Below are 23,254 nucleotides of genomic sequence, written 5' to 3'. Positions count from 1 at the left end.
TGGATCCATGCTTTTATGTTGTTTAAATCAAGTTACATCTGAATGTCACAAAAATTGAGACTCACCAGACCAGGCAACAATTTTCCAATTTTCTGTTGTGTAGTTTTGGCAAATCTGTGTGAACTGTAGCCTCAGTTTCCTGCTTAGCTGACAGGAGTGGCACTCAGTGTGGTCTTCTTGAGATTACTTGAGTTACTGTTACCATCCTATCCGTTGAAAGGAGTCTGGCTATTCTCCTCAGGATATTTGCTCTTTCATATCATTCTCTGTATACTGATCACTGTTGAATGGAGGATGCAGAATGGAGAACAAATCACCTTTCGTCCTCATTTTGATGTTCAGTTTAAACTTCAGCAGGTCGTCCTGATCATGTCTGGATGCTGTTTAGAAGCACACCAATCCACACGCGTTTCTTGAATGTCTTTGCTTTAATTTTATTTATCAGTATCCTTAAGAAGTATGGAAAAAATACATGTTCTGCTCCTAAGGTCAATGTGTAATTTAATAGTACTGTAAACAGGCAGTACTCTTTAATTGAAGATTTTAATTGGCCCAAAACTCTGTAAATTAACCTGTTTTTTTTCTCAACGTCTTTATTTAAACAGCCAGGGTTTATGACATCCTTTGCAGGGACAATGTGTGAATGCCAAGTGTGGCACAATATTGCTGAAAAAGAAGCTAAAAGCAGGTCAGAGCGGTTCTGAACCACCATGAGCACCATGTGGCTGTCAGCGCACCAGTTTTCTTCCTTAGCAACAGCTGGGACTAGACTGAGCCCTGGGCTGAGATTTTCAGTCTCAGACAGTTTGGCCTAGTATCTTTGAGTGTCAGTAGGTCTTCCTTCTACTCCTTCTTCATCTCTCTCTCTCCCTCTCTGTCTGAGCCTCACACTGCAGCAGACATTAGCCCCGATCACTGCGGGCCTGTCATCATGCGACGCTGCAGGGTGGGAAAGGAGACAGGAAAGGAGTGTAAGGATGAGGCGACACAATCGCTGGCGTGATGGTTATTTTTATTCCATAGTTTGGGGGTATAAGAGATGTATTAATATTCTGCTGAGAGTCTGACTGACCGGCCCCTGCCTGCATGAAGGTTGTGCCTCAGAAGGGAGAGGAAGAAGAAAGGAGTCTTCTTGATGGTTTGTTATGATGAAATAATTTGCAGCTGCTTGTTTATAATGATCCTGTTTAGGGAGAATGGCAGACACGGGAGGCAACATTATGTGTTTGCTCTGGAGGGTAAAACATAGCTTTAAGTGAGGCTTGATTAAAACGTAGATACTTCAGCAGCACTTACTTGAATGCAACAAAGCTTTTTGTTATTGTAATTGGTGGAAATGTGGTCGCTGTGTTATATTCCGAGATTTGTGTGCATATTGAGCACTTGTTTGCTACTGAAAGGGTGAGCCTGTCAAACCCATCTGCCGGACGCCCCCCCCACTACCCTTAAGGCCCGTTGTGGTTGCCATGGTAACAGCCTCCTTATGGGATATCAAGGGTGTGTTCAACCACGGTGTCATAGCCTCTCTACAGCAGAGTGTCACATATTTTGGATTAAAAATTGAGAGAATTTGTTTGTTTTTTACTAATCACCTGCTTTTTTTTCCATCCCTGCACTCTGTGGGGGAGGCAGGGGGGGTTAATCCAAATAATCGTGCAATGAAGGCATGTATTTTATCAGGCGGTGTTGCCATATACACCTTTATGATAAAAGCAAGACCAAACAAAGAAACTAATGAATCATGACAAATGAGATGCACATATTCTCCCTCCTGTCTCAGCACGTGGATGCTGAGACAAAGGCCGGCCGGTAAAGCATCAGCGTAGCACACTGCTCCCCCTAGTGGCCAATTCTGTAACCTTCACCACGCAGGGGGTTTTCTCCCTCTTATTGTTGCAGCAAAGACTCATCTCTGCCAAGACTCATCTGTTTATTATTATTATTGTTATATAATACGTTGTCTTTTCTCCCGCCCCCCACCCTTAGACACAACAGGTGACCCTTCCCCTCCCCGGATTCCCAGCAGGCAGGTATGGCAGACGGTCAGCAGCCAGAGGGGCACTGGGCCTCCAACGGCCAGGAGAATGGCGAGAATGGCTACTCCGCCTACAGCTCGGCCTATAGAGAGAATGGATACCACGGGGGCGGGGCGGCTGCGCATCCTGGGACGTCAGGTAGGCGTGCGGCGTGTTTGCGAGCGTGTGCAAAAGCATGTGCATGCAGAGTTGTATCAATGGCATTGATTGGAGTGCCTGCACACACCACCAGATGGGTCTACAGCTGTGAGGATTGTGATTGGCTCCATCATGCTGGGCAAGAGCAGTCAATCCCATGAAGGCACTTGAACAAATGAAAGTGTTTTGATTGAATGAGTGCTGAACATGGACAGTCTGCTGTAGCTGTGTTAACAAAGGCAGAAGGACATTGGGGAAGGTACAGTGATGGCTCTTTGGTGGGTGTAAAATTGGTGATTCCCAAACGGTGTCAAGTGGAAGGATCAGCTCAACTCGTCTGACAAAGTAGAATTACAATAAGATTTAAGAGCGCAGTGGACCGGATTGAAATTGAGCACAAAAGTTAACAAATAGCAAAAAATGAAAGTAGCCAAAAAGGGGAAAAAAGTTATCAAAAAAGTTATGATTATAAACCTACTAGGCTATAGATAAACTGTCTCGAACAGTTATAATCATCATCAGCAATCAGCAAATGCACAAAACTGGAGGGTTAAATTATTATATAATTGCAGTATATTATTATACTGTGAAAAAGTCTTGAGCCAGCCTCTTTTCTTTATATTTTACTAGGAGAATGGGAAATAGGTGCAGTGATTATTGAAATGTCCAAACATCCATGGAAATGCAGTAAAGTTTCTAATGAGCTTGAAAGTCGATATTGGTGTGACCAGCTTTATTCTTCAGCTTTATTCTTTTCTAACATTTATGATTTTGGCAGTGAGTTTAAGATCATTGTCATGCTGAAAATGAAGCTCTTGCCAATCGACTGCTTCAATGATGTTAAGTTCCAGGCTGTGGAGAGGCCAGTCAATCAAACGATGAAGCTGCTGCCAATCAGATCGTTTCCAGATTGTATTGCACAGTCAAAATCTGATGCTACTTTTCTGTGTCTACATTTTGACAAGACTTCCAACACCACTGGCTGACATGCAGCTCAAGCCATGACAGAGCCTCCACCGTGTTTCACAGATGGCTGTAGACGGCTGTCACTCTCGTTCCTCTCTACTGACCTCCTCCAAACATAGTCAATATTTTAGGGTTTGGGTTTTTTTAAGCCTGATACTTCTTGTTTTGCCCAGTTTCTTCAATTATTTTTAAGGATACACTGCACACCATGATGAGATATGCAAATTTTTCAAAATCTCTTTGGAAATCACATTGTTGGTGCAAAAATACTATTTTATGTGAAACTGTGTTATCTTTGGTATTTTTCAGAGATTCAACTAAAGAAATGAGAACAAATTATGTGTTTTTATGACAGGCTGCTGGTAACAAAGTGTCTAAAGATACAATTTAAAATTGGCTCTTTGCCAAGTTGTCTGTTATATGTAGACACAATACAACTGGTTCATTCCTTGAGTGTTTTATACTTGAATGATTCACAGGTCAGTGTAAGTGGCTAGCAAACAAAAACATTCCTCTTAAAATGGTCAGGTACAACGGCTGGACTGAAAACGCCAATGTCCAGCTAATCACTTGAAAGTCCTTCAGAAAACCTGGAGAACTATTGTTCAAGAGCCCTTTAAAAATAAAAATTAAGTCTGGCTCCATTCGAGCAAAATATAAAGAAACAAGGGGTGGCTTTAAGACTTTTGCAAAGCACTATACATTGTTTAAAGTGTCTATTCTCAACCAAATTAGTTGCCTGCAAAAAAAAAAAGACAACATTAAAGAGACAGCATTACATCTACATGGAAACAGCATCAAGATCCACTTCTCTGCGGTCCAGCGCCTGCATGATATCAGGGTTCCAGCAATGTTTGCTGCCAATAAACAATTAAATTGTTTACTAAAAGCATTCATAAAAAGTTGAGCTGAATAAATAAATACCGAGAAAACTGAATGAATGAACCCTTAAAACAGACAGAGAAAAACTAGGCAAGAAATAAGCTTGTAATTTAGATAATGCAGTGCTACAACACCATGTTAGAATTTAAAAGAGAACCAATGATATTTGTGCCACCGTCTAACAAGTACATTTGGAAAGTTTATGATGTGTTGATCTTGGGTGTATTCTGCCTTATAAAGCTTAATAAAATGTTTTTTAAAAAAAGAGTTTCTCTGCATCATTTGGGTAAGTTAGTGAGTCTGTTTGCATTTATCCTCAACGGGCAGCAAACAAAAGGCCCAACTTATTAAATCTCAGAGAAAGCGTCCAGTCTTGTGCTGAGCACTTACCATTCATGAAGCACACACAACCTGCCGAGCTCTGAATTCAAAGGGAGACCTCACAAAGAGATAAGATCAGCAGAGTGAATCGTCTTCATTTCCTTCCTCCCATCCATGTCTTGTCTTCCCGGTGTGTGTCTCTCTCTCTCTCTCTCTCTCTCTCTCTCTCTCTCTCTCCTTCGCAGTGGATGACTCAGCCAATTTGCCTCCCTCCCCTCCCCCCTCTCCATCCGCTGAGCAGATTGGGCCCGTGGCACAAGGTACACCTATACACACTTAAAGCCAATCCAGGCTATCCAGGTTGACGGTGTGAATGGCTGTGAGAGTGGCACAAAAGTCTCTAAAAGACACCCAAGCACACTTGTCCCTAGGATTTAAAGATGGGGCACCCTCTTCCTCCTCTCTCTCTTTCCTTTTCCCCCTACCGTTTAATTTCACGGTGCTCTCTCTGCATGCCAGCTGATCGTCATATCACCTTTAAGGAGTTTGGAGCATGCATAGCATGCCGCCCTGTCCTGTCCACACTCCTGCATTGGTTTAAAACACATAACAGTTAGTTGAGTCGTGAACCCTGCACACAAGGACTAGGCAACACAAACACTCTTCCTCCATTCAGGCAATGGTACATTACCAGCCACTGGAGTCCTTCATTTCATTAGTCTGCTTTCCACCCCTCAGCATCTCCTCTGTTGTTCCCTATCTCACTCTGTGTATTGATTTTTTCCAAGTCTGACTTTCAGCTATTTAACATATCTGCGTGTTTCTTCTTGACATGTGGCATGCAATTACAAAAGTGTAGCGTTGTATAGTCTCACTGCATGGTTTAGGGTTAGTTTCTTTACTCAGTGTCTGAAATTTAGATCTGTGGGATAATGAGATATGCTCATAGACCGTATGAAAAAGATTGAAATAGCTACTTTGACAGCTGGTTTGTGAAGTAATGCTTTTTTTTTCAGTCATTGCCATCTTAGCTTTTTGAAATCTGAGGTGGGAGAGAATGAATCTGACTCTGAGGTCGCGCGCTTAATCATACACTGATTTCGTGTAATGTTGACTTTAAATGGCTTTTCTACTCAATAAGAATTGAAGCTAGTACATGAGACGCCACACTCTTCAGGAAAATGTCTGTTGGGGTTGTAAAAGACGTGACAAATAAGGTTGTTATTGTTCCATCTGCTAGACGAGTCGCCCCCTTCTGGCCAACAGGTTTAAAGTTATACTATCTAAACTTTGTACCGCTAGATCTCAGTAAATTGTAGATTGCAATCAAGGATTGATATAGGACAAACATGTTTTAGTCATCAAAGACAGATAAAAAATATTAAAATTAGACTGTACCCCATAACCGACGAGGCTGGTCGATATGTTTCTGCTTCTGTGTGTGTAAGAAGTGCAATGTTGTACACACTATATTTTAAGATACTTGAATAATATCAACACTTAGCAATAAATAAGGAAAAAGAAGGAAATCTAATACAGTCAATTAACAATCAGTTAAATATTTTGTAGTCACCTCAAAAGCTTTGGGCACTATTCACCTGTAGTAAGTGCTCTCACACGGCAAAAGCAACTCCGGACCAGATCGCCCGATGGTGTAGGCAGTTAGGCCACTGTTACCTCAGCTGTCAATGCTGGGTGAGAGGCATCGTGCTTTATTTACTTAGAAGGAGGCTGTAAAACTTTGTGAAAGGAGGTCAATACAGGTCAGTGAATCAAGGAAGCTCATTTCTCTCCAATGACAGTGATACTTAGGTCAGTTATTGAGGCTATCCTGAAACTTTATGTTAGTGAGTGCTGCTGTTAGCCTCACTTAGCTGCTATTAGCCTCTGTTACCTGCTGTTAGTGAAACTTTCTTTGAAGTGAATGTAACATTGTTGGACTCAGACATTTAGTGAATAAACTCTCATACCATGTAAGAACCTAATCAAACTGTTAATCAGAAGTAAAGTGTGAGTTTTATTAGCCTATAACCAGCTGTTGTTATTTTTAGCCAGCTCATTGTCAGGTATGGGCAAATATATAAACCGTTCTTCCTAGCAACTGCATTCAAGATGGCAGGGTGACATGGCAGTTTCCACAAACCAGCACCCACTCATATGTACTTTTAATAGCTTAATAATAACTTATCTATGTATATTTATAAGTACAATATCCCTTTTTTTATATTAAATAACCTCAAAATACAAATACTGACTTAACTTTAAGGCACTTTTCCGACACAGAGGCTATGCCCATCTTTTACGTACAGTCTATGAATAAAAAGACAGATGGCTTAGAGCAGGGGTCCCAGTCCACGAGGGCCGGTGTCCCTGCAGGTTTTAGATCTCACCCTGGGTCAACACACCTGAATCACATGATTAGTTCATTACCAGGCCTCTGGAGAACTTCAAGACATGTTGAGGAGGTCATTTATCCATTTAAATCAGCTGTGCTGGATCAAGGACACATCTAAAACCTGCAGGGACACCGGCCCTCGTGGACTGGGATCGGGGACCCCTGTTATATACTGTTATATACTATTGTAGTAAGATGCTGTAACCGCTTCTACATCTAGTATGCAAACCGTTAAATATTATGTATTTAATTATAAAGACCAAGCTAGAAGTATTGTTGATTGCATCCCATGCATCTCCATCAGAGCTGAAAGTATCTTGTAAACCATGTAATCCCAGTTTTGTCATCCTCCATGTCTCATCTATGCGTCTTCCTTCCCCGCCCAAAGATGATAAAGTAGAGGTTGTCAGTCAACAGCAGGATGAGAAGGAGGAGGCTCCAGAGGAGCTCAACAGTCACCAAGAGGATGTGACATATGAGCAGCCAAGAGATTTGCTCTTAGAACAAACAAATTATTTAACAGAGCCCCAGGCTTTGGGCTTCCAGCAAGCCCAAACCCCTGAGGCCCTCAATGGAGGAAGTCATCAAGGTGATCACAACCCATCACAAAAAGGTGTGTGTGGTTTTCTGTGTGTGCATACAGTTTGTGTGAGGGTACAGCGTGAGTGTACGTCTGCCCGTAACCTATTTTGCATGCTCCTCTTGTGTTCTGTAGCGGGTTCAAAAACTCTTAATGAACTGTAATGCAACTGAGGCTTTGCTGCCAGCCTTCCTGCAGCTTTGTTGCTCTGAAATCCTTAAGCTTTCGCTTCGATACCTGAAGTTGCAAAATGACGTGGCAGCATTTTGAGTTTGTGCTTTTTCATCCAAAACATTACCATTTGCTTTCCATCGGAGCGACATCAGAACGCCCGATCAACCACATTACAGTCGATCCATTTCTGCACCTTTGTATTGCCAGCTACATTGCAAATGCAAATATCATTGTCTAAACTGTAAAGCCTTGTAGATGTAATTGTTGCTAGAATTATCGCTCTTTATATTTTTTATGTGGGTTTTGCTGGAATAATTGTGTGTGAAGCAGCTGTTTCTGAGAGTACCCACATGTATGGGTGCCTCACAAATCAGTCCTGAATGTATTTTGAGTCTGTTGTATCACTGCTTTCAGTTTCACTGTTGTTTTCATTTCATCCCAGAGCAAAAGTTAATTTCCTATTGTTGCTAAAAACACACTTAGGATAATAAGATTCACCCTCATTGCTCATCACTATTGTGAAACTTAATAAAGATTATATTGCAAATATTATTTTTATAATTTGTGCACTGTAACAATTCATTCATATCCACAGTATGCCAATGTTTGCAGTAGAAATTGCAGTAACACCATTTATACATCAAATAAAAGTAACTTATTTTGATCACCATGTTGATGACCATATTTTATAAATCCTCCTGTATTGCAATAGGAATTCAGTGTGTTCGGGTATCATTTTCTTCTTGTCATCTAACATCATGCAACTCATTCCTTCATTCCAGTTCTGCACGCTATATTAGGTGCTGTGATCCCCCCTCTGTGCTGTTGTGGCCTGCCACAAAATACACTGTGCTGTGTGTATTGCTTGATGGAGAGCTACTGTATCTATGTGCAGACGGCGCCGGCTTGACTGTATTGGCTAGCTTTTGTGGATGCTGCAAGCAAAGCTTTTAGCTAACATGACCCAACACAAAGTTGTACAGTATCCTTCAAACTCGCAGCCCAGCCAGAAGAGAGAGTCAGTAAACCATCTTGTGAGTCCACTATGAAGGAAGATGAACCGTCGCCACCTGAGAAACAAAGAGCAAAGGCAGAAGGAGAAGAACCTGCCTCGACTGGCCCTCCCCTTCTTTCTGATAGAGAGAAACTTCTCCCCTGCACTTCCTCAACAGAGCAGGGTAATCAAGACAGAGAGGGTGGGAAAGAAGAGGTCACTGACAGAAAATTACTTTCAGAGTCTAAAGAAAAAGAAGCAAAAGAAGTTGTTGTGACAGAGGCCTCATCAGAACTTATGGCAGAAGAAAAAGAAGAAGCAGGAATTATCTTACCAAGTGAGTCAGGGTCAAATATGAATGAAAGCAAAGAAAAAACTGATGTTTTTGAGGCGGTCAATAAGGAGGACCAGCATGGTGCAAATGACTGTAGATTGCATGACACACCACTGCTCACTGATATTCAAAAAACAGACCTTTCGCAAGAAACTCTGACGTCAAGTCCAGAACTTGACAGATCGGATGTTTTTGTAGAACACGTGTCAGGATCAAAAACCTACTTTGACACATCCATGGAGGGTCGAGAAGAAGAGTTGCCACAAACCCAGAGCTATTATGAGCTCAGCACAACGGCAGAGACAAAATTAAGTGGAGATGATGAAAACATTGTGCAGAATATGGAGAAACAACAAAAGCAAAATGTCAACACATCTTCTGGTAAACTGGGACTGGAACAAAGAAGTCTTTCCTTGAACATTACTGTTGGGTCTTCAGCCGGACAGACAGTGAAGGAAGAGAAATCAAGGATCTTCATGGGAAGCTTGTATCCAATCAGTGGAAGCTATGATGAATCAGAGGTTTATCCGTCAACTCCATCTGTGGTGAGCCATCCACCTACATTTCCACCAGCTGTCTCCATTACTCCGACTAACACTGAAACACCTGAAAATATCCCCACTGTGGCAGATGAGCCCTTACCTTATGATAAGCACACAGATAGTTCTAAACAATCAGGAAGCCTCTCTGAGATGTTGGACCTGGCTGGTGCCCTACCTCGTCCATCCCTGGAGAGGATGGAGGTTGACTACATGAGAAGAAAGTCAGTGCCTGCCAATGTATCTGCCCTTGTGGGAAGTTCTTTAGCCAAGCTTGCCTTGACAGATCAAGCCCCAAGTGTTGTCTCACAAGAAAACCAGCTGGAGGAGGTGGGCTACTGTGTCTTCAGTGAGTATTCAGGGCCCATGCCTTCTCCCGCTGATGTACCCAGTCCCGGGGATTCTCCACACCAGCGTTTCCCTTCTGTAGAGGGGGAAGTAGAGGAGGATCTAGGGGATTTGGAAGCAAAAGATGTTTCAAAAGGAATACAACAACAAGATTACAAAGAGGTTACCCCTGTGATCTCTCAAATATCAGTGGTAGAAAAGAAAGGCTCACCAGTAAAGTCTAACCTGATCCTTGAAAAAGCTGTAACCAGTGGAATAAAACCGGATCGGCTAAGAATCCCAATGACTACTTCAAAAGACAGACTGAGTGAATTTCGTTTGGAGACTGGGTTGCCAGGGAACATAAAGATTCAAGCTATCCCTGAGGTAGATGTTGAAAAAGACCCATCAAGAGAAGCTTCGCCTATCCCACCAGACAGTTCGTTCACTTTCGCGCCTACAGAAACTGGAACCAAGGTTCCTCCAACTCCAACAACTCCCAAGTCCCCAGATGACACATCATCAGAAACCCAAACTGCAGGAGAGAAAGCACAGAAAGATGACCCATCAGAGCTAAAAGCATCTGAAAACGTTGATAATAAACAGTCAGAGTTAGACAAAGAAAATCTGAAGCCTGAGCAGAAAGAATCTGAAGAAAGAAGTGATGAACCAGAAATGCCAAACAAAGACTTGGCTTCAGGATTATCTCAGTCTTTAGAAGAGAGCACAGACAAAGCTAAGACAATCCAAAGTGGGCAACAGACCTCAAACACTGCTCAGGATTTAATTACTACAAAGCACACAGATGAGAAAAATGACCAAAACCAGCAGCAAAAAAGCAGTCTGGTGAAAGGCTCACCGAAGCTCCAAATATCTTCTCCGATCATCATTATCCCTCAAGCACAAATAGATGAAGAAGCAGAGGAGGAAGATGATATTGAGATTGCAGAGGAGCCTCAAGAGATAATGGAAGAAGCCCAAGAGCCGGATGAAACAAGGAAGAGTCAAACTGAAGAAGCTGGGAAGGAAGAGCAAAAGACAGAACAAGTGAGACTGATGGTGGATGACCAGATGTTGGAAGAAGATCCAAAGTCTGGAGCAGAAGAATGGAGTCACAGCGCCCAAAACAGTGACGAACCTGCAACAGACAGTTCGCACTTGTCTCCCTGCTCTGACCACGAGCTGACACAGCAAACAGAGGAAGGAGGCAGAGAAGACATGGAGGCAGATAAAATAGAAGAGGACTTAGACACAGATAAGGTGAAAGGGAAGACAGACGAGTACGAAGGGGTGAAGAAAGAGGAAACAAAGGAGGAAAAGGAAGGAACGGAAGATCATAAAATGATAGAAGAAGAGGATGGAAAGAAGGTGAGGAAGGTGGAGGAGGAGACCTCGGATGTTCTTAGCCAGACCGATCAAGCACCTAACGATGAAACCACCATGGACGTGTCCATCCTAGATACAGACAGTGGCTGGATGGATTCACAAGGTACCCAGAGTAAACCTGTTAATAAATCACTTGTTTAAAAAAAGATTAAAAGCCTTTAAATGTTTATTTAGTTTAATAATTTTGGTTTAAAAACTTGCTAGCACCAGAAAACTTGTTTGGAAATGTGTCTTTTGTGCTAAGCTAGCTCCTAGCTAGCAAGGAGCGTGGAGAATTAGCCCTCTGTTGATCCTTCTCCACTGCAGATGATGACAAAAGTATTATGACTGAGCAAATCGAAGCCCTTCCTCAGCCCCAGAGCTCGACCAATAAGCCTGTGGTGGTGGACAGACCCGCTAAACGGGGCCCCGGCAGATCAAGGGCCACCACTGAGTCTAAAGTATCCCGCAAAGTACTGAGCCACCATCCACCAAGAGAGGAGATAAAGAAGAAAAAAGGTTCCAATTCTGTATTTACGCCTGAAATTTATAATCCTTGTCATCTAACCGAGGTATGCATGTCGGTATAACCTTGTCTCTCCTCTCTGCTAGTAGGCATCAGGAGGGCTGACCAGAGTAAGGTGTCAGCCCTCCAAAGTCATTCCCCGTCTCGAAAGGGTGTAGCCAAAGCGGCGGCCAGACATCCTAGGCCTGCTCTGCTTCACGGCTCTGCTAGACGCAAGGCCACAGGTGAACACTTTTCACCCGGAGTCAGTGCCGTGGATAGAGAGAGAGCAACACCCAAATAATTAAAGCATTTTTTCAAATGTAAATCAGTTTTGGATATGTGGCGTTTGATGTCTTTGCTCTCTCTCCATTGATGGCTCATTGAGGAATCAAGCAAGGTGCAGTGTAGCTGGCAAACATCATGTGCTGCTGATTTATTTTTTAAAGTTCTGTCATGTCTGGTCTGCTTTGGGTTTCTTTTTCAGTTTTATTTTTCTAAAAGCTTTAAACATGCTTTGTTTTTTCTCATTTTGTCAAACATGGAGTATTTGTTCCCGCTCTGCTTCAAATTCATGCTTTTATTTTTTTCTGCTCAGTGATGATGTTATTCATTGTGACTGGTATTGAATAACTCTGGTTTAACACTTGTGTGCGTGTGTATGTCTCCTGAAAATGGCCGCATGTTTGAAGGTTGTGTGTTCTGTCAACAAGCGAAGTGAGGATGACGTGAAATGTCGTGATACGTGTACAGAAGGTGCTTCTGTATTATGAATGTGCTCATATGTCCACTTTTTCACCTTGTATTCAGCAAATGTGCATTTGTGTGTGTCACACTGATGAACATGTTTGCTTCACAGGTGTGGAGCACCATCAGCCCCTCAGTGTGGCCCACCAGTCCAGGGAGAGGACCACTGTAAGTATAACAGTCAACGTTTATTATTTTTTGTCTTTCAATTGAAATCCTCACAAAGTTAAGGTTATTCCAAGAGTGTTTTCATCATCTCTCAGTAATATTGATCCCTAAAAGACCGCTTTCTTCTTATTGGCTACCCCTCACCTGGATTCCCGTGTGATTCCCATGTTTGCCTTTTTATTTTGGGGTTACTGCCTTCCTATAAGCTCAAATGGCTGGCTATTCTCCTCTGACCTCTAACATCAACAAGGCATCTTTACCCACTTGCTGGATATTTTCTTTTTTTCAGACCATTCTCTGTAAACACTACTAATGGTTGCTTGGAAAATTAGATCGAATCAGCAACCATGCCTCATTTAGAGTCACTTAAATCACTTTTCATCCCCATTCTGATGCCCAGTTTGAGCTTCAGCAGCTTGATCATATCTACAGACCTAAATGCACTGAGTTGCTCCAATGTAATTTGCTGCTTTTGCATTAACAAAGAGTTGAAAAGTTCTATCTAACAAAGTGGCTGGTGAGTGGATTTTCTGTACGACGTTAGGCCATGGCGTCTTCATATTTTCTGTTTTGTTTTTGGGCTTTCTTCTCTTTTTTTGCATGTCTGCTTTTCTCTCTCTCCATAATCATTTTGTCTTGCATGCTTGCTTCTGTCCTTGTGTCAGTCTCGACAGAGAAAATCTGTGAGTATAGACATCAAAAGTGCAAAATTCTTTTACATTTTACCATTAAAAACACACTTGTGATGTGCAGCAACGAGCGACGCAGCTCATTCAAACGATTTCAGCCAAATTCTGTTTCGTGTTCCTTTCATTTCATTCCTAAAGATTATTAAACCAAACAGAAATAATAATAATCCAATGTTCATGTGGTTCATTTGGCATATTTATAAAGACAACAATGTTCTTAGATATGCTCGGTTAGATCAAAACACACACGTACACAAACAGACTGTTTGTGTATGAGCCACAAATAAACACATTGCATTTTTACTCCATCCTGTCTCAACTTTTCATTTCTCCATCTGCTTGTCATGCCTGTTTTCCATCCTGAACATCTTCCACCTACCCTGCATGCCTTTCCTCCCTGTTGTCATGGTCACGGTCAAGAGCCCCACGAGGGCGGTTGTATTAAAGATGGCAGTGCAGCGTCGGGGGTTTGATCGCGAGCCCCCCCGGCCCGGCTCTGCCTGTAGCCTTAAACGGAGCCCCCTCGTACAGGCGGAGCTCTGCGAGGCCCGTCCCTCCTCCGCGTGCTCACGCCCATCACCTCTGTCTAAGAAATGGGTGGAGAAGGTAAAGTGAGGGTGGGGGATAAAAGCAAGGGTTGAGGGGTGGCTGTGACCAGCATGTGCATGCCTCAGCCTGCATCTCAACTCTGCTGTGTGTCTGTTAATCCAGGAGAGAGTGTACCGGAGCCCCGAGAAGAAGTCATCCCTCCCCAGGCCGGCCAAGTCTCTGACACGCCACATCCCGGCTGCTGAACAGGAGGACAACAGCACCCCCTCCAGGCCAACCTGTAAGAATCTCCACGGTCCAAAACCTTCAGATTGTTTGCTTCCCAGATTAATTGCTTCTTTACTCACCAGATTATTTGTATTATACTTTAACTCCCAACACCTTCCACTTCCCACCTGCTGTTTTACCCCTGATTTTCCCTTTTTATTCCCTTCTTCTGTAAAGCGTTCCGAACAGCGGACACCAGGTCTGGAAGAGCCCCTAGTATGGCAGGTAGAACACCTAGTAGATCCTTTTAGACCTTTCACACCATCTTCATCGACATCTGTTTATTAGTTTATACTGTTTATTTATGCTTGTTTGCTTTAATAACTATAAGATAAGGACTTATATTTTCCATAGAAGAGAGCATCATCCCTTCATCCCTGCAGTAATACAGAGAAAACCCCAACGATCAGATGAACCCCTATGAGAAAGGTTTTGGCAACAGTGGGAAGGAAAACTCTCTTTTAACAGGAAGAAACCTCAGGCAGAGCTTGGCTCAGGGAGGGACAGTAATCTGCACAAAAGTTTAGGGTCACTTGATTTTGAAAGAAAAGCATATTTGTTTTTGTGTAACAAACATGAACTGGATTGGAAATGTTGCAAATGGCAACAGATATCTCTGTTTCTTTCTCAGTGGCCAGCCTTGTTTACCTCATGCAAGTTTAATGGGGCTGGATCATCAGAAAACTCTCATCCAAATGGTTAAAATGCGATGAATCTGGCCTTTTGGGTGTCCGGAAAGAGGTTTTCATTCAGCAGTGTGTACTACCCTTTTCATAAACAAGCACAATTCAGCTGTTCTGGGTATCATTTAATCAAACCGCTCAACCAGCTGAAAACTTGTCAGGTCTGTGGATGCACTTGTCTTATTGCCTGGTTTTGTACCAGGATCTCCTCTTTCTCCTCCTCTGGTACAAAGCCATCTTGCCCTGTTCCGAGAAGGGTCGAAGATGTCCCCCTTTATGTGAGACTTGACTTCTCGTCCACATGCATCGAGACAGTGTCCCATATTTTGAGTAGCTCTACTGTACCAAAAAGTAAATAGATTTTATTTTATTTATTTATTTCCCCAAGAAATTCAAAGAGGGTAATCACACAGAACAGCAGCTGAAGTAATGTTTGATACAGGTGATCCTTAAGACCAGAAAAACTGCTTGTAAGAAGGTAAATTTAGTATGTTTGTGCCTTCCACAATGGACCGCTGGAACATGAGACTGATCGATTGACCTCATATGTTAGCACAACACTTTGCAGGTCTGTGCAAAAGTCTTGAGCCACCCCTCATTTCTTTATATTTTACTTCCAAGGTGCCAGACTTTTTTGTAATTCTTTTAAAGTGCTCTTGAGCAATAGTCCTCCAGGCTTTCCTAAGCTCTTGGACATTAGACACGCTTTTTATTTTTTCAAACGATGACATCACAATGGTGCCATAAAGATGTGCAAAACCACACACTGCATGAATGTATCCAAAAATCTCAGGTTTTTACAGCTTATAGAAGCCAATTTTAGTGCTTCAAGGTCATAGTTCAAAGGTCAGGGTGACACAAATTGGGAAAAAGCTTTAGTTTCCATTGGAAACAGGTATTTATAAAGCGTGTCTAAATAGGCTTTATCCACCCTGCAGTTATCTTATCAGAAAAGCAGGTGTGGATCACAGCAACAGGTGTGTTCCTTGTTCTCATGTAGGATAAAATCTTATTGGTTCTTCCCCGGTAACGCAGCAACAAGCCACCAGTAGCTAAATGAATTCAGCTGCCTGTGTTTGTGCTTTCAGGCTCCTGGGCAAACACTTGTGTGTGATCTTGGCTGTTTGCTTAGGTGGAAACTGAGCAGGTCTTTTTCAGTGCTGTGTTTCTCCTCCATCATCATCATCATAAGAAGCAGATGAAGGATCACTCCTTTCTATCCAATAGTTTGAAGGTTTTCTTTTCATTCCTCCTCCTTCGTCTTCTCATTACTGCCCTCTCTTCTCTTAAGGTACAGACTCGGCGCGTTCCCGATCAGTCCACAGTGGCGCCTCCACCCCGGGCTCCTCCGCCGTCACACCCGGCACGCCCCCTAGCTACTCCTGCCGCACGCCCGGCTCGCGCACCCCGGGCAGCCACACGCCCAAGTCCTTCAGCGTCCTCCAGGAGAAGAAGGTGGCAGTGATCCGAACCCCACCCAAATCTCCATCCTCTGTCCAGCGGCAGCTGAAGGTCATCAATCAGCCTCTGCCTGACCTGAAGAATGTGAAGTCCAAGATCGGCTCCACCTCCAACATTAAGCATCAGCCGAAGGGCGGACAGGTAACAAGCAGCCCTGAGACACAGAGTGACTTTTGTCTTTGCAGCACACAGAAATACAGGAAAACATCTGCAGGTAGAAAAAGCACAGATTTCCATAGATTAATGATTTCTGTCCTTATAAGTATTATGTGTGTACATAATTCTGCCACATGGGGGCAGTAAAGTACACATTTTAAAATAAAAAGGCTGCAGAAGACTTTAAACTGCAAACCAATCACGATTTCACAGCTGTTTTTAACTTGAATTATTTTCAGTTCTTTGTATTATTTCCCTCAGTCAAAACATTTGACTATTTTTAAGAGATTTTTAAAATCCATCCTTTTGTCTATTATCATGAGTCAGTATTACTGGATGCTCTGTGAGTATCAGAGTGTCGAAAAATCTTAAACAGCTCCTGCAAACCAGTAAAAAAAATAGGCAGCTTTAAAAGGATGGGTTTTTATCTCCTTTTTCTCTCCAGAGATGTCATAAAATGCTCAAACAGTCTCCTCATGCTCTGCGTTTGCTCTCGCTCACTGTCTGGTGTGCCTCTAACCCACCGTCTGTGTGTCTGCCTCCCTCCGACTGTCCTCTGCCCTCTCCCTGTCCACCGTCATCTCCATCAGTCTGGATGAATCGTCATCAGCTGCATCCTTTCCCCTCTTCCTCCGTCTTCCTCCTCTTTCTTTCCCAACAATTTTCTCCCCGGTGACCTTCAGCTCTCCCAAAGTTTTTTTGTTTTTGTAACATAAAGCCTTCCTCCTAAGAAGACACCGCCTCCAAGGAGCAGCCAGCCTGCAAAAGCATTTGCCCCTGAGGGAGCTGCTTTCGTCACTGTGCAGGATTTTCCCTTCCAGCTCTGGGTATTAATAATTTCAAGCGTGCAGAATTACCTATGGAGGAGTCACATCAAGGTCACAGCATAAAAATATATCATCTCTCTTCCTTTTATCCACCCTTGACTTTCAGAAAAAGATGTCTTTTAGGAACCTACGAGATAAAAATTTTAGAGGATCTCAAGGTGGCCAAGCTGTTAGAATAACTGAGAGATGTTCCTTTGCACTGACGTACCTCACACATAAAATAACACATGGACTGCATGCAGATAGGAGACAGAAACCATCTCCTTGTTAATCTTTGGGGTGTAACTGATCATTTTAATGTCCCCACAGTGCTGTGTTGGTGAGGTCATTAACCCTGTGATATATGGAGGTGGAGTCGATTCACTGCCAGCTCTCCTTACTTCTTTGGGGAGAAAACTGACAGAGGGACAGAAATTTTTAATGAGGCTCGGTGACGCACGGCTTAGTGGAGCGGCACAGGAGCGCAGACAGATATATAGACCAGAAATATTAGAGGACCATTTTCTATCTTTTCATATTAGCTTCTGCTCACAGAGAAGCTTTTCTTCCACACAAAATCACTCTATTTAGACTGAAGTCTACAGGAGCTAGAATGACTCATGGGTCAGTGTTAAGTGGCTCATTCCTCTGAAAATGGTCCGGTACAAGGACTGGACTCAAAACTAAAGAAACACTTTAAGAGACCTGAAAACAGTAAATGTGGTATTTCTGTTTTCAGTATTGTGATTTTCCGAGTTTACATAATTAGTTCATGTTTTTAAAATAAACCAAACAGGGCCGTCATTGAGTTCAGTTCATTCGCTCTGTCATTGGTCGACCTTGCAGAAAGGCTGAAACCTCTGAGCTGAAACAGCCACAGAAGGAATGAGAGAGATAACCTCTAAACACAGCACATGTTGTTATACGTGGGAATAAATCAACATCAGAGCTGTCGGAAGAATCCAGGTCAGTTCAGTGGAGACTGCAGGAGGAGGCTGGTTCTCACAGCTCTCATGTGTTTTCCCTGAACCCCTTTTTCTCTTTTTCCTTTCTCTTTATTGTTTGTCTTCACCTTCTGAGTCTTTGAACTGGAGCACAGTCCCCCTTTTTATTATTTTATTTTATTTTTGTTGTACAAGCAACACTACTGTTTGCTGGGTTTTTACTAATGCAGGGGAAAAAATACGTTTTCTTGTTTTCTATTTGCAGATTTGATCCTCATCATATTTATAACATCTTGATCTTTTTATTGAGCATCAGTCTGAGCATCTCTCAGGAAAGAAACTCAATCTTTCAGTTTTTCTTACTCACAGTGAGGCTTAACTTGACCAGTGAGATTATTTCTGCCTCCAGGTCAGCTCTGAGAATAACACAAATTTGTCCTCCGTAAAAGATTCTTGGAAGGTCATTTCTTGGACGTGACTGCAGTCTCAGTTACAACATAAGAGTCAAGCAGTTTGTAACACCACTGTTTGGGGTTCTTGCACCTTTTTATCCTGGTCATTATAAACTGTATATAAAAGGCCGACTCTGAAACTGAAGCCAGACTGCATTCCTTCTAATGACCAGCAGGGGGCGATTAGAAGGAAGTCAGATTGTAAAGAAACCTAGAAGACTATTGTCTATTATAAGTGACAAAGGGACAAAGCGAGAGACACTAAAGTGGGAATTAAACATTCGTATCACTGCTATTCTCAGAGCTGTATACACCACCACGAAGAAAAGCATTGTTAGTTCTAATGATGCACGCAAACAGACCCCGACCCCTCACTGCACACTTATCTAAATGAGGCACATACAGTGTTTTCTTTTTCTTTTTTATTATTATCATAATTATCCAATTTTATTTTAGGTTCACATTTTACACGAGAAGCTGGACTTCAGTCATATTCAGCCAAAGTGTGGCTCCAAGGATAATCTGAAGCACTCGCCCAAAGGAGGCAATGTATGTACGCCTTTCTCTCCCTCTTTTTTCTCTCTTTCTCTTATTTCTCTTTCTCTTTTTTCTCAGCTGGGGCTGTCGTGGCACTCTGTCATGCTACTATTATGTGTTCACGCGTCTGTCATCTGTCCGTCTGCCAATACGTTGTTTCGGACAAGCAAAAGAGAAGGGGTTTATTTCCAAAGGTGTAGCACGCCTATGTTACTTTTTTTCAGTTAGCACTGTTTACTGTTTAGTGTATAACAGGAAAGTTAGCATAGACCGGAAACTGGGGTGGAGGTGGGTTGCAAAGCAGCTTGCAGAGCTAGCTGTTGGTAGAAGATTTGATTTTTCTTTAATTTTTAAAAATTGTGGATGTTGCACACTGGGAAGTAAACTCTTTCGTGCGCTTCACGTTTGAGACTTGATGCTAAACAGGGCCTTGATTTCTGCATAGGCTTCATTTCATGCAGTCTGAATTCAAGCGCACTCGAGTTAAAGTGGGCATCGACAGACTGATGTAAACCTGGGACGCCTCTACAGGATTATTTTAAGCAGGGAAGTAGGAAGGGTTTTTTTTTTATTAAGCCCCTCGACTCCACGGCTGTGTGAGAGACCCTGTGTGTTCTGTCTGTTTGGGTTTTTTTTAAAGAAAAAAGTCAACCTGTCATCCGCAGGTCATGATTCCAAGCGTTAAGCTGGACTTTAGCCACGTTAAGTCTAAATGTGGCTCCCTGGACAAAATCCAGCACGCGGCAGGCGGGGGAAACGTGAGTGACTTAGCAGAAAATCATCTCATCCAAGATCTGTCGTTCTTGATAACACTTCACATTAAGATGTGTGTGTGAGCCGTCCTCGTGGAGTGTGTTCGTCTTCATTAGCTGTATTTTGTGTCTCAGAAACAAAAACATTTACAATTGTATAATCTTTGTGCATTCACCTGGGCCACAACATACAGCATGTCTGCATAGTGCATATATTTCATAACATAAACCACTTCCCTCTGCAGCCTGCAAGGCTGTCAGTTTCTCTTGTTTACAATGCTCGCACTAATTCACATCACCCATGGACAATAAAGTTTAATTAAAGCACCTGCTCCCCGTAGCGTCACACAGTAGCGCCCGTGTTCTGTGTTTGTTTGATGTCTGCACCGTCACTGCTTGCGTTCATGTTAACCTCCGCTCCAGGGATCTGACATCAGCCTCTCTGTGGCTTTTCTGTGGACTGCGGTTGATTGACTCACACCGCCTTTGTCTAGAGATTCATGTCATCTCACCACGTTCATTTTCTCTCTTTTTGAAACCTGTCGCTTTCATTTCATTGCATTTCATGCCTGTTATTTGTGGTTTATTCACATTCAAAGCAATTAAAGGTGAATTTGTGCAATGTGCCACTGCTCGCAGATCCAAATCCAGACCAAGAAGATCGACCTGAGCCATGTCACCGCTAAATGTGGCTCCTTTTCCAACATCCACCACAGACCAGGTACTGTACAGCCACAGCTGGCCTTTTAGAAAAACTTAGAGAATTACATTATTGTACAATGTGTTTAAGGGCCTTTTCTTAAAGGAATTCTGAGACTAGTTGTCATTACCACATCTTTAATTGTCCTTGTTGAAAGAAGTTACTCGTACTATAAACTTTTAAAAACATTGGTGATATATATTCTTTATGTATATCTCACTGTAATCCACGAAATCTCCAGTTGAGCAAAAAATCCTTAGGCCCCCAATGGTTCTTATCTATATCTCAGACAATGACCATCATCATGTTGCCTAGCAACCACCTACCAACTACAGTTGGCACAATACCACTTTTTTATGTCCGATACCGATACCAATATCATAAATTTGGATATTGGCCGATACCGATATGAATCCGATATAGTGTGTTTTTTTAATCAAGAAAAATGATTTTTTTAATATCTTGCTGCATTTTGTATAAGTTCAAACTCAAGTTTAAAAAAATAAAACACTAAAGCTATTCTGTTATACCTGTATGGAAAAAATACACTGCACCCAAAATATTTCCTAGTTCAGCAATACTGATCAATCTAATAAACTTAAACCTACTACATCCTTCCTATTCTGGTATTTTAAAGAGTAAGCAACCTAACTAATAGGGTTGCAAACTCCCAGCACAAAAAAAAAAATAGGGAACCATCCCCCACCCTCCACCTCATGATGCTTAATCGACGTAATCAACTTTAATTTGATGCAGTGTGAAAAAAAACGCACAGAAATCAATTATTTTTCAAGAATAATTACATAGATTCAACATCTTTCTTCAACAGAACTGCAGACTGCACAGATGGTACCTTCCCAAAGGAAAAAGTACTATAGCTTACTAGGATATATTAGACTTAACAGTTACTATATACAGTAATGGACTTCTATACATTTTACATCATATTAAAACTTTGGGTGTAAGATTCAGATAGTTATTGATTAAAAGCTAGACATTTTAAATGACAATAAGAAAGAAAAGTATGTCTTTGTGCCCCCTTTTCCCTGTTCATGCCCTATCGGCCCCCCTGGCTAAACTTTGCTAGATCCGCCCCTGCACAGTTACCAGCCGACAGCTACGTAGAAAAGGATCCTGGTGTAGAAAGTAATTAAATTCTAACAACAGCTTATCAAGCTTAAACGTGCTGCTGTTGTTCAGCCGCTGGTTTCCTCTTTCTGGCGCGAAGTGGGCCAAAAGCAAACAAGAGAGACAGACTCGCGACAGAAAAGCTGATCAGCTGATCATTGATCAGTTTCACGATTGAAGTAGCAGCAGGAGAGGGAGGGAGAGAGAATAAGAGGCAGTCACTCCATATATCGGTTGTTAAGCTTAACGCGGGAATGCTTTATAAACATTCAGAGATGAACTTACACACTTGCTTTACTTCTCTCGGGGATCACTTCCTCAGAGATGAAATGCCGGTTTGGTAGCAAGGCTCGCTTACCATAGCCGCTCTATCACGCGATCACTGCTCCGACGTGCTATGGTTATGGGCCAAGTTATGCCATGTCGCAAGTTTTGTGAAGTGCTTTTTTGATATTTAATGGATCGGATTACATTTTTTTATTTCTCTCCAATATCCGATCCAGTAATTTAGGTCAGTATCGGACCGATACCGATACCTAATATCGGATCGGTCCATCTCTACTACCAACGAGTTAAAATGGCCCATTTGCAGCATTTATGCACCTACAGTGTATGACTCCTTATAAAAGCTTTGTATCATTTTAATTTGGTGGCAAAAACATCTAATTTATATCCACAGCAGTTGAATTATGCATGCAACTTATGATGTCTAAATGCTGCTTTGCAACTATCTAACAACACACTAAAATCACAGACCAAACAATACTCCAGCATGCATTTAACTAGTATATATGATGTATGGAAAAAAGGAAGGCAACCTACTTGTACAAAGTATGTAAGGCTCTCTTCTTAAAGGAATGCTAAGACTAGTTGCTATTAGCTGATTTTGATTTGTCCTTATGGATATAAATGATTTTTGTGCCATTTAGAGCGTAACAAATGCTGTGTTTTATACTAAATGTTGGATCATTAAAACCTTCCAGTATTGATATATATTCCAATTCTCTTTATGTATATCCACTGTAATCCATGAAACCTCCAGCTGAGCAAACAAACCCGGTCCCTGATTGTTCTTATCTATAGCACATCATCACATTGCCTAGCAACCTCCGACCAGCAAGCTAAAATGGCCCATTTGTAGTATGCAACTAAAACTCCTTATAAAAGCATTGTATCATTTTAATTTCAGGACTGTGCGCTCTCATATATATCCACAGGAGTTGGATTATGCATGGTATATACTAATGTCTTTGTTGCCTAACAACCACCAAGCAACAAACTAAAATCCCAAACAATGCTGTAACATTTTTAAAAAAGGGCAACCAGCAAAGTACTCCATAACTAAATTTGATGAGACATTGACAACTCGTCGAGTACATCAGATCTGGATGCTAATTTCTTTTGTGCTTTTATTTTCTTGATTTAGGAAATTTGAAGTCTTAAGAATCAAATGTTGCTGTCAATTCTGTGGGGAGTTGTAGAGAAATACCGATGGAGTTTGTTGTCCAACTGATGTAGAACAAAGCACCAGGATTAGAGTTTCTTCTATTTTGGTAGTTTTTCACTGAAACGCTACAAATGTTTGTGCAGCACACATACTCCTCCACAAATTTCTGGGCTGACTGAAGGTGGTTGGGAGGTTTTATCATGTTGCCCAAT

General features: G+C 42.1%; 1 protein-coding gene across 10 annotated transcripts in view; it reads left to right on the top strand.

Annotated features, from left to right (window-relative positions):
- LOC102289154 (microtubule-associated protein 2) overlaps positions 1-23,254 on the top strand; it is a 75,158-nt gene that overhangs the window by 48,948 nt on the left and 2,956 nt on the right. For 2 of the 10 annotated variants that reach the window (XM_005920180.3, XM_005920181.3), the window contains exons 4-17: positions 1,987-2,174; positions 4,589-4,663; positions 8,494-11,175; positions 11,379-11,570; positions 11,664-11,801; positions 12,416-12,471; positions 13,137-13,154; positions 13,581-13,766; positions 13,872-13,989; positions 14,154-14,201; positions 15,951-16,261; positions 18,935-19,027; positions 19,681-19,773; positions 20,407-20,488. In XM_005920180.3, coding sequence (XP_005920242.1) covers positions 2,033-2,174; positions 4,589-4,663; positions 8,494-11,175; positions 11,379-11,570; positions 11,664-11,801; positions 12,416-12,471; positions 13,137-13,154; positions 13,581-13,766; positions 13,872-13,989; positions 14,154-14,201; positions 15,951-16,261; positions 18,935-19,027; positions 19,681-19,773; positions 20,407-20,488 — 4,234 coding nt within the window. In that variant the 5' untranslated portion in view covers positions 1,987-2,032. The remainder of the gene's footprint in view (positions 1-1,986; positions 2,175-4,588; positions 4,664-8,493; positions 11,176-11,378; positions 11,571-11,663; positions 11,802-12,415; positions 12,472-13,136; positions 13,155-13,580; positions 13,767-13,871; positions 13,990-14,153; positions 14,202-15,950; positions 16,262-18,934; positions 19,028-19,680; positions 19,774-20,406; positions 20,489-23,254) is intronic. The other 8 variants (XM_042219835.1, XM_042219836.1, XM_042219838.1 and 5 more) reach the window with 8 other exon arrangements.

This window comes from Haplochromis burtoni, unplaced genomic scaffold, assembly GCF_018398535.1.
Source record: "Haplochromis burtoni strain Fernald_Lab_line unplaced genomic scaffold, NCSU_Asbu1 Contig_38, whole genome shotgun sequence".
Lineage (NCBI taxonomy): Eukaryota > Metazoa > Chordata > Actinopteri > Cichliformes > Cichlidae > Haplochromis > Haplochromis burtoni.
This window is presented reverse-complemented; position numbering and strand designations above follow the sequence as displayed.